The sequence below is a fragment of the Macaca fascicularis genome, chromosome 17 (assembly GCF_037993035.2).
Source record: "Macaca fascicularis isolate 582-1 chromosome 17, T2T-MFA8v1.1".
NCBI classification, from domain to species: domain Eukaryota; kingdom Metazoa; phylum Chordata; class Mammalia; order Primates; family Cercopithecidae; genus Macaca; species Macaca fascicularis.
Window position 1 is genome coordinate 24,782,696 of NC_088391.1, and position 17,250 is coordinate 24,799,945.

General features: G+C 44.6%; 1 protein-coding gene across 1 annotated transcript in view; it reads right to left on the reverse strand.

Annotated features, from left to right (window-relative positions):
* Positions 1–17,250, reverse strand: part of ERICH6B (glutamate rich 6B) — a 52,810-nt gene that overhangs the window by 16,827 nt on the left and 18,733 nt on the right. The window contains exons 6-9 of the mRNA XM_065532982.1: positions 15,024–15,112; positions 8,753–8,889; positions 4,206–4,267; positions 1,563–1,720 (exon numbers count right to left, since the gene is read on the reverse strand). Coding sequence (XP_065389054.1) covers positions 1,563–1,720; positions 4,206–4,267; positions 8,753–8,889; positions 15,024–15,112 — 446 coding nt within the window. The remainder of the gene's footprint in view (positions 1–1,562; positions 1,721–4,205; positions 4,268–8,752; positions 8,890–15,023; positions 15,113–17,250) is intronic.

Consider the following 17,250-nt stretch of genomic DNA (forward strand, 5'->3'; position numbering starts at 1 on the left):
ATCTTGGAGAAAGTTCCATGCACTGATGAATAGAAAGTATATTCCGCAGTTGTTGGGTAGAATGTTCTGTAAATATCTGTAAGTCCATTTGTTCCAAGGTATGGTTTAAATCCATTGTTTCTTTGTTGACTTTTTGTCTTGATGACCTGTCTAGTGCTGTCAGTGGAGTATTGAAGCCCCCACTATTATTGTGTTGGTGTCTATCTCCTTTCTTAGGTCCAGTAGTAATTGTTTGATACATTTGGGAGCTCCAATGTTAGCTGCATATATATTTAGGATTGTGATATTTTCCTGTTGGACAAGGCCTTTTATCATTATATAATCTTCCTCTTTGTCTTTCTAAACTGCTATTGCTTTAAAGTTTGTTTTGTCTGACATAAGAATAGCTACTCCTGCTCGCTTTTGGTGTTCATTTGCATGGAATGAATGACTCTAATATTTTGAGACTAGTTTTCACTCAGATCTTTGTATAACAGTATCAGTCTTTATAAATACTACCATGTGATAGATTTTTTTATAGGCTTCATTTTTTAGAGCAGGTCATGGAAAAATTGAGTGGAAAGTACAGTTTCCCATATATGCACAGCCTCCCCAACCATCAACACCACCCCCACCAGAGAGTGGTACATTTGTTATAGTTGGTGAACCTACACTGACACACCATTATCACCCACAGCCCAGAGTTTACACTAGGGTTCTCTCTTGATGTTGCACATTCTGTGGATTTGGACAAATGTACAATGACGTGTATCCAACATTGTGGAATCATACGGAAGAGTTTAACTGCCCTAAAACTCCCGAGTTTCACCTTTTCATCCTTTCTTGCCCCCATCCCCTAGCAACCGCTGATCTTTTTACTGTCTCCATAGCTTTGTCTTTTCCAGAATGTCATATAGTAGGTATCATAATATGTAACCTTTTCAGATTGGTTTCTTTCACCTGGTAAAATGTGTTTAAGTTCCCTCCATGTCTTTTCATGGCTTAATAGCTCATTTCTTTTTAGTGCTGAATAATATTTAATTGTATGAATGTACCACAGCTGATTTATCCATTCACTGTGTGATTGATTTTTGATATGGATTCTAATTTGTTAGGGGGATGGATCTATATATTTTTCTTTTTAGAGGCAGGGTCTTGCTATGTTGCCTAGGCTACTAGGGTACAGTGGCTATTTACAGGTGTGATCATAGCACACAGCAGCCTCAAACTCCTGGGCTCAAGTGATCCCCCTTCTCACCCTCCTAAGCAGCTGGGACTACAGATGTATGCCGCAGTGTCTGGCTGGGGCCTATATAATATACATTTCCTTTATTCTACCCTCAAACCCATTCAATTGCCTAATAGAGAGCCTGCAGGCAGAAGACTCTCAATAAATCCTAGTAAAATTCCTAGTCAGTCTGCCAACAACCTACATACTCAGGTGTACTTCTGATATCTTGGATGCATTTTTGTGTTTACATTGTGTGTGGTTCCTTACAAGTCTCTGATGGTGTGTGCACACCTCACCGGAGCCAAAAAAATCCTGTGCAAAGTGAAAAACAGCAATGTACTGCCCCTCTTACCACTGTCTTCTTCTGTATCCATTCCTTATCTCGTTCTAATTTCTTCCTACGACGAACAACACGTTGAGGCTTTTGGACTTTTTTTGTCTCATGCTTCTCAGGTGTTGGTTCGGTCATTAAACGAAATGTGAAAGTGGTCATCTCTGTTACCTTTTGAGCTGCCATTCAATTCAATGATTGCATCGAATAAGATTTTGGTGGGAAAGAGAAAGGAAACTTAGATCTGTCTCTCTCAAGGTGTCAAAGGGAGTTTGAGGGTTTGGGAGATCTGCCATTTTTCCCCAGTAAGGAAGGCTGTCGGGTAGTGGGAAGATTAAGGCCTTTGAAGAGAGAAATGTTGGGGCTGACATTCCAGCTCACTCTGTTTGGTCACACATTCACTCAACATGTACTTATCAAGTGCCTAGTGCATGTCAGCCCAGTGCTGGATGCCTGATATGGCAGTGACAGTCAACCTGTACAAATGTGGGGGTATGAGTGGGTGACGCAGTCATATGCCAACTACAACGTGATGAGAGGAGCACTCACCCAGCGAATGGTGTGGCTGCTAATTGAAAAAACAGGTGAAAGTCAGGAAGTCATCAAAAAAAGGTAAAACGGAAATGTATATTAACATGTCATTTCAAAGGTAAGACAAAGTACAGGTCTGATGAATGGGCTCTGTGATCATTTTTGCTCAAATCACACCAATAATTGATTGACTGAGACAGAATGTTGCTCTGTTGCCCAGGCTGGAGTGCAGTGGCAAGATCTTGGCTCGCTGCAACCTCTGCCTCCTGGGTTCAAGCAATTCTTGTGCCTCAGCTGGGATTGCAGGTGTGTGCCACTACACCTGGCTAATGTAGAGATGAGGTTTTGCCATGTTGGCCAGGCTGGTCTCAAACTCCTGGCCTCAAAGGATTATCCTGTCTCAGCTGCCCAAAGTGTTGGGATTATGGGCATGAGGTACCACACCTGGCTGAGTTTTTTTTTTTTTTTTAGATGGAGTCTCGCTCTGTTCCCCAGGCTGGAGTGCAGTGGCCTGATCTCTGCTCACTGCAAGCTCCGCCTCCCGGGTTCATGCCATTCTCCTGCCTCAGTCTCCCAAATAGCTGGGACTACAGGCGCCCGCCACCACGCCTGACTAATTTTTTGTATTTTCAGTAGAGACGGGGTTTCACCGTGTTAGCCAGGATGGTCTCGATCTCCTGACCTCGTGATCCGCCCGCCTCAGCCTCCCAAAGTGCTGCGATTACAAGTGTGAGCCCCCGCGCCCGGCTGAGTTTTGTTTTTTAAAGCATTCAACTTAGTTTTCATTTCTTAGCAACAAGTTTCTTTTTATATTCCTTTTGTCCATTTTTATGACAATTGAATTTTGGAACTAAACTAGTAAGAATAACTGAAAAACAAACCTAGTGTCTTTTGACAAGTGCTCAACACAACAGTGGGAGCTGAGTGGTTGGAGCTGTGGTGAGGGGCTTCTAGCTGTGTTATCAGCCAACATGTTCTTGGTGGGAGTGAGGATCCCCAGCTCACTGCTTAACGGGGAGGTCAGTTAGGAGAGTGCTGTGTGTCCCGCCATTGAGGTCAATACAGGCTTCCATGAGAGCTCATGGGAGGGAACTTAACCAGGCTTTGAAGCTGAGAAGATTTCCACCTCCAGTGGAAGGTAAATCTGTAGAATGCAACGGAGGAATCTCAGCATAAGCACTGTATGGTTGGAAGCTGGAGTGGGGATGGGTTAGTGGTGACACAGGATTCAGGAGAGGCAGGCAGGGCCCGCAGCAGCTATTCCTTAAGAGTGAGGTCAGGGGCATGAATTGGTACTGGGGTAAAAGTACTCTATTGAGAGGGAATCAGGCTGAGACAAGGCTCAGCAAGAAAAAGTACCATGATTGATTAGCTACGTCTCCCATGAATATGGCTGTCATTTTCGTGTTAATTGGGTCCAGTCACCTGGAAGATATTCCATGTTGTAGTTTTGAATGAAGATAGCTTAGTCCCTTCACTGAAGCCTTCCATGATTAGATCCATGAAGCTGATAACTTCCATGATTTGCAAATCTTAATAACTGCACACCAAATGCCTTTAGTCTCTTGGTAAAGGAGCTATTTGTTTTCCAATTTTTGCACTAATATTCCTTTCCTGGAGTACCCCACTCCCCCAAATATGTGTTAGATCCCTTACTGTGTGGTCCCACAGTGTCCCCTTCCCATCATAGGGCCTAACCATTCTATATGGTAATTCCCTACTTTCTTGTCTATCCTTCCAAGAATAGACCAATGAAGCCTGAGAAGCTCACTCTTTCTGGAGCATTCTCTTTCAAAGGAGCTCTGACCTGAGAACCAGAAAACACAGCTGCCCTGGAGAGCATCCTTTTTGGGAAGTAAGACAGTCCACACCACTGAAATGCCAAGGTGACTCGCTCTGTGTTCGGATCCCCCACCTGCCCCTGCCACCAAGAGAGAAACTCACTGGGGCCCTAGACTCTGTCTGTCATGCTCAGTATTTCATCCCTGGCAGCCAGGACCACATTAGCCCTGTGGGCACTGAAGTGAGTGAATGAGCCCTTCCACCTTCTTTACAGTACAGCAGAAGGGGAGAGGTGTTGGGATGCAGACAGGAGAGCCAGCACCTGGTGGAAAATGGTGGCGTGGTGCCTACCTTCACGTCTCCTCTTAATCCATAAGATTGTTTCCTTGAACTTTTCGTAATTTTTCTTCAACCTAAAAGTAAAGTGCATCATCTTTAAAAGCCAAGACTAAATTCACATATACACGCCATTACACACAGTGCAAACAGTACTGAAATCTGTGGAGTCTCTTGCGCAGGTGGAAATGGGGACAATGGCTTTGCTTTCTAGGCCAGTTTTCTTTGAGTCAATGCCCAGGAGCAAAGGGATGGTGCCTGATATCCACTTAGTGCTTCCCTTGTGGTCTGACCCACACCCAGAGCATGAGGCTGAACCCTGAACCCTTCAAAACAAATTCAACGAGGGGAACCTTGGGGGCCGCTGACAGGGCAGGAAGGTCCAAATGCAAGTATGGCCCTGTGAGTTAACTCACACAGCTGGATTTGATTTTCTGCAGCTTGTCTGTATTCCAGTGAAACCCAGAACCATCTGAAACCCCTTTGCATTAGTAGGACACTTTCAAATAGCCTTACTCAAAAGGACTTATCATGAAAGCCACACAAGTCACAGCTCTTCAATGTGATCAAGCCCTTTTCTCCCTCTCATGTCAACACACAGAGTGAGTCATCCTGGCATTTCAGTGGCTTGGACTGTTTTCCTTCCAAATAAGGGTGCTCTCCAGGGCAGCTGTGTTTTCTAGTTCTTAGATCAGAGTCCCTTTGAAAGGGAATGTGCCAGAAGGACTGAGCTTCCCAGGCTTAATTGGATCTGAAAAGGAGGCCTTTGCCATTGCAGATTTTAAATCCTTAGATCAGTTTCCTTGAAGAGGGCATACTAATTTAGCCCAGAGTAACTCCAGGAAGCAAATATCCTTTGCTGGAAAGGGCTGCACTGTTACCTAGCACAGAGCAATAGTTCCCTTATTCGTACCCTAGAAGCAATAGGGAAATTTGAGAATGAGTCCATGGCCCATTTGTACCAAATGTTATTCATTTATAATGCAAGGACTTTTAATGGAATTGAAGTAGTTACCTAGCCTATTGGCATCTGTGAAAAAATAAGGACCAAGAAATGGGTGGAGTGGGGGCCTATCCTTTAGGCTCAGAACAAGATTCCAAACACAGATAAGAGTTAAACTCCAGTGAGGGGATCTAGCCAGAGGCACCCAAATCCCTTTTGGGAAGACTGGCTGTTCCTCTCTTGTTTTTTTGCCCACCTTTCCAAGCGAGTGGAATCCCCATCAGCTGGCTCTTCAATACCAGAGACTGGGGTACACTCTACTGTATCCCTAGGGCCTAGATTAGCACATAATAGGTGCACATGAAGTATCTGTTGAAAGCAATCAGGTTAGAATCAGCCTTTGACACAGGCGTAAATGGGAAGAGAGGGAGGAAATGGCACAGAGGCAGTGGGATAATGTGTAGAGATATTATTTGGTGTTTGTTTTTGCTGATCCAAAAGCTTGGGAGTTCTTTGTGTTTTTGCCTTCCCATTTCCCAGAGAAGCCTTGGGGATCTCTTGCCCCAGGTCTCTACTGAGTCCATAGTGGAAGTTGCTGGTAGTCAATCTCTTCCTGACTTTTGTGAACACCTGAACTTGCCCACGTGATAGGTAGGGCACCTTGTTTCACACAGCCTGTCCCTGGTGCCACTGCTGGACAGTCTGCAACAGACCCATGGGGGCACAAACACATACCTGGCTCTCCAGGTTTCTGACAGTGGATAAAGGAAAGAGCAGGCTTCCATGCTGAGAGCATGCCTGCACCACAGGCTGGGTGTATGTATGACATAGTTTGGCTGTGTCCCCACCCAAATCTTATCTTGAATTCCTATGTGTGGAGAAAGGAACCCAGTGGGAGGTAACTGAACCATGGGGGCATCTTTTCTATGCTGTTCTTGTGATAGTGAAAAAGTCTCATGAGATCTGACTGTTATTGAATTTCCCTGTACAAGCTCTCTTCTCTTGTCTGCCACCATGTGAGATGTGCTTTTCACTTTCCACCATGATTCTGAGCCCTCCCCAGCCATGTGGAACTGTAAGTCCATTAAATCTCTTTCTTTTGTAAATTACCCAGTCTTGGGCATGTCTTTATCAGCAGTGTGAAAACAGACTAATACAGTAAATTGGTACCAGTAGAGTGGGGTGCTGCTCAAAGATACCTGAAAATGTGGAAGTGACTTTGGAACTAGGTAACAGGCAGGAGTTGGAACAGTTTGGAGGCCTCAGAAGAAGACAGGAAAATGTGGGAAAGTTTGGAACTTCCTAGAGACTTGTCGAATGACTTTGCCCACAATGCTGACAAAAAAGTCCAGGCTGAGGTGGTCTCAGATGGAAATGAGGAACTTGTTGGGAACTGGAGCAAAGGTGACCCTTTTATGTTTTAGCAAAGATATTGGCAGCGTTTTGCCTGTGCCCTAGAGATCTGTGAAACTTTGAACTTGAGGGGGATGATTTAGGGTAGCTGGTGGAAGAAATTTCTAAGAAGCAAAGCTCAAGAGGTGACTTAGGTGCTGTTAAAGGCATTCAGTTTACTAAGGGAAGCAGATCATAAAAGTTCAGAAAATTTGCAGCCTGACAAATTCTATTTTCAGAAATTCTATTTTCTGAGAAGAAATTCAAGCCAGCTGCAGAAATTTGCATAAGTAACAAGAAGCCGAATGTTAATCCCCAAGACAATGGGGAAAATGTCTCCAGGGTGTCAGAGGTCTTCACAGCAGCCCCTCTCATCACAGGCCTGAAGGCCTAGGAGGAAAAAATGGTTTCATGGGCCAGGCCCAGGGTCCCCATGTTGTGTGCAGCCTAGGGACTTGGTGCCTTGCATACCAGCTGCTTCAGCCATGGCTGAAAGGGGCCAACATAGAGCTTGGGCCGTGGCTTCAGAGGGTGCAAACCCCAAGCCTGGACAGCTACCACATGGTGTTGAGCCTGTGAGTGCACAGAAGTGAAGAATTGGGGTTTGGGAACCTCTGCCTAGATTTCAGAGGATGTATGGAAACTTCTGGATGCCTAGGCAGAAGTTTGCTATAGGGCTGGGGTCCTTATGGAGAATCTCTGCTAGTGCGGTGCAGATGGAAAATGTGGGGTCAGATCCTCCACACAGAGTCCCTAATGGGGCACCACCTAGTGGAGCACTACTGACAGCTTGCACTGTGCATTTGGAAAAGCCTCCGACACTCAATGCCAGCCCGTAAAAGCAGCTGGGAGGGAGGCTATACCCTGCAAAGTCACAGGGGCAGAGTTGCCCAAGACCATGGGAACCCACCTCTTCCATTAGTGTGACCTGCATGTGAGACATGGAGCTAAAGGAGATTATTTTGGAACTTTAAGGTTTAATGACTGCCCTATTGGATTTTGAACTTGCATGGGGCCTGTAGCCCCTTCATTTTGGCCAATTTCTCCCAGTTAGAACAGCTGTATTTATCCAATGCCTGTACCCCCATTGTATCTAGGAAGTAACTAACTTGCTTTTGATTTTACAGGCTCATAGGCAGAAGGGACTTGCCTTATCTCAGATGAGACTTTGGACTGTAAACTTTTGAGTTAATGCTGAAATGAGTTAAGACTTTGGGGGACTGTTGGGAATGCATGATTGGTTTTTGAAATGTGAGGATATGAGATTGAGAGGGGCTGGTAGTGGGATGATATGGTTTGGCTGTGTTCCCACCCAAATCTCATCTTGAATTCCCATGTGTTGTGAGAGGGACCCAGTGGGAGGTAATTGAATCATGGGGACAGGCCTTTCCCATTCTGTTCTCATAATAGTAAGTCAGTCTCATGAGATCTGATGGTTATCATAAGGGGCAGTTTCCCTGAAAAAGCTGTCTTCACTTGTCTGCCACCATGTAAGATGTGCCTTTCACCTTCTGCCATGATTGTGAGGCCTCTTCAGTCACATGAAACTGTAAGTCCATTAAATATCTTTCTTTTGTAAATTGCCCAATCTTGGGTCTTTATCAGCAGCATGAAAATGAACTAATACAGTGTACAAATGGCTGGAACATTTTGTGACCTGGGGCCTTGCCAGCTAGAAAGACCTGGTGCCAGTGACACAGGTCTACAATAACCTTAAAGGGGCCCTGGCCGTAACCCCAGGTTAGTGAAGCTCAAGGCTCTCCCTCCTTCAAGATGCATGGAAAAACATTAGCTCAGCTAGTGTGAAGCCAGGGAATTTGGTGGGTGGTTGCCCCAGGTGACTCCCCGATGTCTTCTCCTTAAGTGCCAGGGGTCTGAACTTTGTTTCCTAGACTTTTGTACAAATTCATGGTCCCTGCAAGCCTTTTCTTGCCCTGAATATCCAGCCTCTGTCACCATCTGCCTTGATCTTATCCTGTACCTCCCATGCTTGCAATGTCCTTGCTCTTGAGTTTGATTTTGGTCTAGCAGCTGGATCATTCTGCACATTTGACCCCTGGATCTTACCCTTTCCCTGTGGTTGACCTGTTCCTGGTCCTTGACTCAGGGAACCTGTCTGGTCCTGACTTTGCTCTTTTCGTTGATGGCTCAATTTACATTTTCCCTGCTGCCACCTCTGGCATACCCAAATCCACTGACCAATCACTTGGCCTTACCAGTTACTTACATAATTAACAGTTTCCATCTGTTTTCACTTTCCAGTAGCCTAGTTAGGGGAATGTCAAAATCCTCTTCCAGTTCATCGCGAGCAGCCATTTCTTTGATTATTGTTTTAAATACTGTCTGATAGGAGCTGTTCAAAAACTATAAAAGGATCAAAGAATGAAATATTCGGAAAAAGGAAATTAACGATTTATTAGTTAATCACTTTTCTGACTCCCAAAGGTACTGTGTGACACTTCAACATATTATTCTAAAAACACAAAAATAGGAACCAGGGGAAGGGGGAGGGAGGGCAACAGAAAGGATAGCTAATGGCTGCTGGGCTTAATACCTAGGTGATGGGCTGATCTGTGCAGCAAACCACCATGGCACACGTTTACCTATGTAACAAACTTGCACATCCTGCACCCTGAATTTAAAAGTTGAAGATAAAAAAACAAAAGGAAAAAGAAAACAGGACCCATAGGATGGTTAGCAAGAATTCTTTTAAAGAGTATTTCCATTATCATACCCTCTTCTTGTTCCTCAATTTCCTTAAAAAATTTTTTAAACATCAGTATGCCAAAAAATCCTTGGAGAACATACAATTATCTTCTTTTTCCAAATGTGGAGATGGCTATGGAATGTAAAAATGCTTCCATGCTTTAAGAGCATAACAGGTTTTCTGCATTCTACAAATGGCCAAGCTCCCAGTGGTGATTTATTTATTCAATGTGAAGGATGAGTCTTCAGAAAAGTAGCATAGTGCCTCGTGCATCACTGCATTAGGCAGTTTTGCTTTTAAAGATTCTTCCAAAGTAATGACATTACAAGCTGCCTTTTTTTTTTTTTTTTTTTTTTTTTTTAAGATGGAGTTTCAGTCTGTCGCCTAGGCTGGAGTGCAGTGGCACAATCTAGGCTCACTGCAACCTCCGCCTCCTGGGTTCAAGTGATTCTCATGCCTCAGCCTCCTGAATAGCTGGGATCACAGGCGTGTGCCACCATGCCCAGCTAATTTTTGTATCTTTAGTAGAGATGGGATTTCACCATGTTGGCCAGGCTGGTCTTGAACTCCTGGCCTCAAGTGATCTGCCTGCCTCCGTCTCCCAAAGTGCTGGGACTACAGGTGTGTGCCACAGCACTTGTCCACAAGCTGCCTTTTTATTTGACCAGTTGGATCATTCTTTCCCATGTCTGTGCTGCTGACCAGGATCGACCCATAGGTGGGTCCTCACCGGAGTTTCTGTTTTGGATCTCTTTTGATGGAAAGTGAAGCAGGCTCCTTAGAGAGGACAGCCAGGGATTGGTCATGTTGCCTATTTGCTCACCAACAGGCTGAGATTGCTGTTGTTCAATGTGTGATCATGGAGAATATACCATTAACTCACTAGCTTCCTACAGCAAGTGAAAGACCAACATACCCGAAGTTGCACATGATCTGGGACAGATGCAAGGATATGGCTTATGGCTGGCCAGTGTTTCTAGGCTGGGGGAAAGCTGGGGTGCTTTAGGTCTGGCTTGCCTGATTCTTAGCCTCTGAGCCCCGTCTCTCTCTATTTCTTGAGTCAGTGCTTCAGGACAGGTTGGGGTGAAGACCTTTGCTGCCCATATTCCTGCCTCTAAATTCCTCATTGTTGACAGTCCCTCCTTTGGGATGAAGTGACTTTCTGTTCACCTAGGCCAGTGATCTATCCCCATTGGGTTTGCATTTTATGTTCTGTTCTTCAGAAAATAGCATCTGTTGTGGTCTGCTGGATGGCCGACCACCTGGGTGGGTTGTACTCTAGACTGTGCCACCCCACTCTATGAAACCAGCATATGTGACATCTTACGGGGTTTACTCCATTTGCTTGCCTAGCCTACAGAATGGAACCATCCCCATCATCGTGGTAGGTGTATTTGGCACCTCAGTGATGAGGTCTCCCAAGCCCAGAGACTTCTCCTGGGTTAACATCTGGTTCTTGGAGCCAAAAGAATTTTCACCGCAAGGGTTGTGATGCATAAGTATGTCATTGAAATAAAAAATGAAGGCTGGGCATGGTGGCTCACACCTGTAATCCCAGTACTTTGGGAGGCTGAGGCGAGTGGATCACTTGAGCCCAGGAGTTCAAGACCAGCCTGGGCAACATAGTGAGACGCTGCCTCTATAAGAAAAAAAACAAATCAAGCATGTGATAGTAAATTAAAAATAGCAAATGAATCAAGTTGTCAGAATAACTGAACTATAGGTTGATAGACCCCCTCCAAATAGGAGGGCTTTAGCTTCCTCTCCCCAGTTTGTACCCCTCTGGTTTCTGGTAGTCTCTCAAAATGTGCCTCAGAAGTTTACTTAAACAAGTCTTGCAGCTGCAGATTCTGTGTGGCATTCGCCCCACTGCAGCCACAGGTTCCGCGTGGCATTCGCTCCATTGCAGCTGCAGGTTCCATGTGGCATTCACTCCATTCTTCTTCTCCTGCTCTGACCCACTTGTCCATATCTATCACCTACCATGTTGCTTGCAGATGTGCTGCTTTGCCAAGCTGCATCACTGCCTATCCTGGGAATGCAGTGTCTGTGCCACACGTGCTGCCACAGCACCCTGAGCATTCAATCCTTGGGGAAGAGAGTGGCACAGAGACCAGGGGGAAAGGACTCCTCAGCCCTGGGAGATACTTTTTCACTGGGACTCTGGAGTAGCACTGCTGTGTCTAGAGTTTCACAAGGTGTACCATGACTAGTTTTCGTAAGTGACTTCACACGTTAGTCTTTACACCCTAATCGTAGGGGTCCTATTTCCATCTATGGCATTTAGATAAGAAGATATGGTATCATTCCCTCCAACCATTTTTTTTTTTTGGATTCTTCCTTGCTTACCAAAAACTATTCTCCACACTAACTGCAAACCAAGAAAGCTCCTAGGCTCATGTGTAAACACCAGCTAATGCTGGAATGCTTGTACGAGTTGAGGGACACGGGGTTTTGTCTACCTGCAGTAGTCATACAAAAAAATGCCCTGTGATCCTCTCCCCATCTAAGGCTTCAGCTGTATGCTAAGGATTCTATTATGGTTGAATTGTGTTTCCCCACTTCCCTGCCACCCAAATTCGTATGTTGAAGTTCAATACCTTAGACTGTGATCGTTTGGAGATAGGTTCTTCACAGAGGTACTCAAGTTGAAAAGAGGTCCTTAGGGTGGGCTCTAATCCAGTATGACTGGTGTCTTTACAGCAAGGGGAAATGTGGACATAGAGACATGCATGGAGGGAGAATGGGGTGAATAGACGTAGGAGAAGATGGCCATCTACAAGTCACGGAGAGAGACCTGGGCCAGATCCTTCCCTCACAGCCCTCACAAGGGCCAGATCCTTCCCTCACAGCCCTCACAAGGAACGAACTCTGCTGACACCTTGATTTCAGATTTCGAGTCTCCAGAACTATGAGATAGTAAATTTTGTTGTTCAAGTCACTCAAAGGTGGCACTTTGTTAACAATAGGCCTTAGCAAATGAATACAGATTCCAAATAAAAATCTTTAGCCAAGAGCTTTCTCCCAGGACCTAGATTGTGTATTTCTGGTTTTCAATTGAACTTCATCTGGATATCTTATAGGAACTTAACACTCAGTGTGTACCAAATAGAATTTTCTATCTTACCCTACAAATATACCCTTCTTCTCCTCTTCAGCTTTCCAGCCTATAGAGTAGAAATCCATACCATGTCATGGCAGCTGTGCTGGGCACTGCCCTGAGCTGCCAGGCTTTTCCATGTGTTCATCTGCTACATATTACTAATCTTCCTGCCCTCAGCCTCTCCCCTCCAATTCACCATCCACAAAGCTACCAGAGTGACCTTTAAAAAAGGAAATTTGACCCTGTCCGTGGAGAAAGGACTCAGTATTGTTGGGGGCTTTGGCTAGATCTCCTATGCCATATTGTTTCCCCCAAATAAATTCCACATAGTTTTAAAGAGATCCCTTAGATAGCTAGAGGAGCACATAAATTAATTATAAAAATTATTTTGAGGAGTGAAAAGACCTCTCTACACATGAAACAATACTTAGTAATCAGAAAAGAAAATATAGATACATGCGACTACCTGCACATAAAAAATGACCCTGTCGTGGACAATACCAAGAAGGTTGGAAAACAAAATACAAACTGGAAACAAATTTACATGTATGTCAGAAAAAGAATTAAGTTCTTTCATATATTAAAAGCCCTCACAAATCAGAAAGAAAGAGAAATAAGCAACTTGGTAGAAGAGAAGACAACACCAACTGGCCACTCACAGAGAGACACAAATGTCCAATAATTGTGAAAATGCCTAGCACCTTTCTTAATGGAGGAGATGCAAAAACCAACAATGAGATGCTATTTTCACCCTATCAGATGGGCCAGAATTATGTCCCTTGGTGGTCGAGGATATGATGAAGGAGGCCTTCTCATGCCTTCTAGGTGGGAATAGGAAAATGGTACAACTTAATGGTGGGGAAATTTGTCAATGCTTTTTGAGTTAAAGATGCAGATAGTTCTGGTTCCAGCATCAACTGCTAGAAATTTATTCTTTACATACACTTGCATTTGTATGTAATAATATATGTACAATTCATTGCATTGAATATATATATATATTTATATGTACACACATATACACACACACACACACACACACACACAAAAGACAAGACTGGAAACAAGTTAGACATCCATTGACAGGGCGCTAGTTAAATTATGGTACAAGATGTAATGGAATACCAAAGCTTCCGAAATATGTTATTAAGGGAAAAGTATAGAACAGAACGTACATCATGATTCCATTTGTGGATATGCGTGTGTTTTAAAAGACATCCATATGTATGTATATATGTGTTAAAATTTCCAGGATACATAAAGAGCAGTATACAGCAGTTATTAAAGTAAGGAAGTAGAGGCTTGAAACATTTATTTCATAGCCTTCTTTACTACTTCAATATTTTAAAATGGTGTGCACATGGTAGCTTCTCAATGTAAAAGCTAGATAGTTTAGGGAGTTTGAATCAAAATACTTAAAGAAATTAAAAACAAGTCTGATTGTGTCACATTCTTGCCTAAAATCCTTTAGTAGCAAAGTCCTGGAATGTCACGGTGCTTGTGATGAGAGCTCCCCTGCTCAGCCCACCTGTCCCAAGGAAAACTCTGGAATGCTCCCAGATCTGCTATGTCCTTCCAGAACACACACAGAGATGTGTCTGTCACCTGAGAATTCGGTGCCACATGATATAGCTAAACATCAATGGACAGGAGCCTTGAAGTTTTCTGAACAATTTGTGTCTAATTAAAACAATTCCTTCAGGTTTCAACTCTAGTTGAAAAATCTTTCCAAAATGCCTGAGTTTACTTTCCTGCCTTTGTAAATCCAAAGCAGTAAATCTAAATTTATGTCATTTTTTTTCTCCCTTCATTGTAGTATTTCAGTAAATCTTAGTAATATGGTGCTTTATAGAGGCAAGTATAGAATTTAGGGCTAAATATGAACTGAGACCAGAAAATTTCTCAATTAAAAACATTTTAACAATGAAACATTTAGTTTTTTTGCCTTTTCTTTTATAAATTTAGGAAAACATGTCTGCTTAACTTTGGGTTCCAGAGACACAAGATTTCATTTTTAGGATTGTAGTCAGCACCTACAATCTGAGAGGTCTTAGCAGGCGAGGCCAGGATGCATAATAATGCTTCCCTCAGAATCAGCATGGAGTGCAAGCCCTAGAGGAAGCTGATACAGGAAATTTGAGCCACTAGGCTGCCCCCCATAGACAAAACATTCATGTGGCATATTTACAAAATTGTAACAAAAATTTTGTCTTAAAGACAAGAAAACATCCAGTGGATGTAAGGCTTATTGAAACCATGATGACTCCCCCATGTCCCCTCTGGTGATTGGGAACAGCTGGGGAGAGCACCCTGTTGAATTTCCAGGGCTGGTTCTGTGTCTCTCTGCAGGGTGGTCATGGTCACAGGCCTGCAAAGATGGGAGAGAAACACCACTGCTATTTGCTGTGGTGCCTGCCTGGAGTAGAGAGGTTAGCATCTGGAGTTTTCTGTCTTGCCAGGTTGCCCCATCTACATAGAGGGAGTAGGCTTTCCTTGGGGTTTTTCTGTCTATGCTTGTTGGAGTTTCTGGGTTGCTGTCTTTAACACCCAGTCTGGGGTATATGAGACAAAAAGAAAACCCAGGTCCTCAGATCCCAAGACCTCAGCCAGCTTGCCTGGGCTGGGCTTGGGCCACCCTGCTCTAACATTTGGAGCGGGGGCCGGGTCTCAAGTTTTTATCCAACTTACGTGTTCATCTAAGTCCTCCGCTTCCAGCTTGTCAATGGACTCATCTGTTATACCATCCCAAAAGTTCTCTTTAGAAGCAAACTCCATGACTTTCAGTTTTGGAAGGAGCATCAAAAGGAAGGGCATGTGGAAAGAAAACCAAAAACATAAAAAATTTAAAACGAATAGAAATAGATTGATGGTATTTACCTTTGCCCTTCCAAAACATGCATACATCATCAATGATATATTAAATAGGTTAATCACATGACCTAAAATTCAACTTGGGAGTACTAATAAAATAGGAATAAGAGGGTCAGTTTCAGTGGCTGACTTAAGAAAGCAAGTGTGTGCTCCTGGTGGCTGGTGAGGGTCAGTCTGACAAAGTGGTCTTTGAATGAGTCCCAAGTGAAGTAAGGAATGCACAGGCAGAAGGCCACATTCCAGCAGAGGACAAGGAGGTGCAAAAGCCTTGAGGTGAGTGTGGGAGGGGCGTGTTTGACACGTGGCCGGGGGAACCCTATGGTATGCCCGCAGTAGAGTAGACATGAAGTTGCACATCCTGAGGGGAGGTCAGAGAGGAGTCAGGGGCGGGTGAGGGAGGGAGGAGTAGGTGGGCAGGTGGTGGGCTGGGGCCAGCTTTCAAAGGACCTTGTAGGCTATGGGAAGGACTTTAGATTTTGTTCTGAGGGAGACTTATTCCGAGTGTGATTTTCACTTGGAAATTTCAAGAAATATAGCTGTCTTCCACCAGGCTTGTCAAAATTTGCCAATTTCTAGAATTGCATATGATTCATTATTACTAATCAGAGCATAAGAGATGAATCCCTGAGCCAGTGAGCTGGATGGAGAACGTCTTCCAGAGACAGTGAATGCCCTTGTTCCTACAAAGGTCAGCGGCTGCCTGGTGACTCTCCAGGCCAGAAGAGTAGCTTGGAGCCTCCAGGGAGCTGGGGTGCAAGCTGAGTTGTGGAACTGATCAGTACAACTTGGGCCTCTCTTCCATACTCCTGGGAAGGTGATTCTGAGAGAAGAACTCAGAGGAAGTGGCTCTGGCATGATAATTGGGCCCCCAGGAAAATGAGGGTGGCCGATTGGCTCAGCTTCTGATGACACCAGCCCTTTCCAGCTAGCCCCTCCGGAGAGCCTGGGAACCCTGCCAGGTTGGCCCTAGACTGATTTTGTGTCCTTCTTATGCCTTTGGGGACAGAGATGGGATGTTCTTTGTGATCTCTACACATTACTTTTGTTGTTCTTCCCAATTTTGGCTCTGTGGCAAAAACTCTGACTCCTTCAGGCTCCTCCTGGGATGGAGAATTTTACTGAGCTGGGGCTGCCTTTACCCACACAGGCCTGGGGCCTCTCTGCTTGCAAACCTTCTCCTGCAGCCTTGGCTTGTGCCTGACAGACTTGCCGCGTATGAGGTGGGCCCCACGCTTCCAGAATTCCCTGGGAATTCTTCCATCACTTCCCACAGGTGCACACAATGCCACCCCCCCTGGCATACCCACGACAGGGTAAAGGCAAGGGCATGCTCAGCTTGATTCTAAAAACACTGTGTGTTCCTGAACTGTCTGCCATGGACATGACCAAGGAAGTTTTAAAAAAAAACCATGGAGGAAAACCCAGCAAGAATCCTTGGGAATTCAAGCAAGCACTGGGGAAGCTCCTTGTGGGTGGCAGTAGAGAGGAGAAATGAATGAACTGGTAGACAAGGGGCCCGAGAGACCAAGGAGCAGGCTGCTGTGGAAGATGCTCTGAGACTGCCGCAGATGTGCCTGCCCGAGATGGAGATGAGTACGGCTGTGGCCTGGTAACTCAACAACTTCCCATCATTTGCGATTGCCATATCTTAGTAGTTTTTTAAATTTTTGAATAATGCATATTGAATAATAATGTGAGGTGGTACAAAAGGAGGTGTTTATCACGGGAAGAAGGTGAACTTGGCAGCGCTGAATACTCAACAGTGGTGCTCAGGAGCATTCGATTCAAAGTAATAAGTAAGCTTATTAACATGGCTGGGCACTGTCAACATGTCAAGTGTAAATAAGCAGTATCATAGCTGTCACTGGGACTGAGTGAGAAGAAAAAGCCTTATTTCTAATTAACTTTCCCTTTGGGGACATCTGTCAACCTCTACCTCTCTTCTAGTGATATCATTATCTCCTCCTGAAGTCACTCTACGGGAGGATGGGAAGGGCCGGGGGGAGTCTCAGGCCAAGTTCGAGTGGTGGTTCTGTCGTCCGGA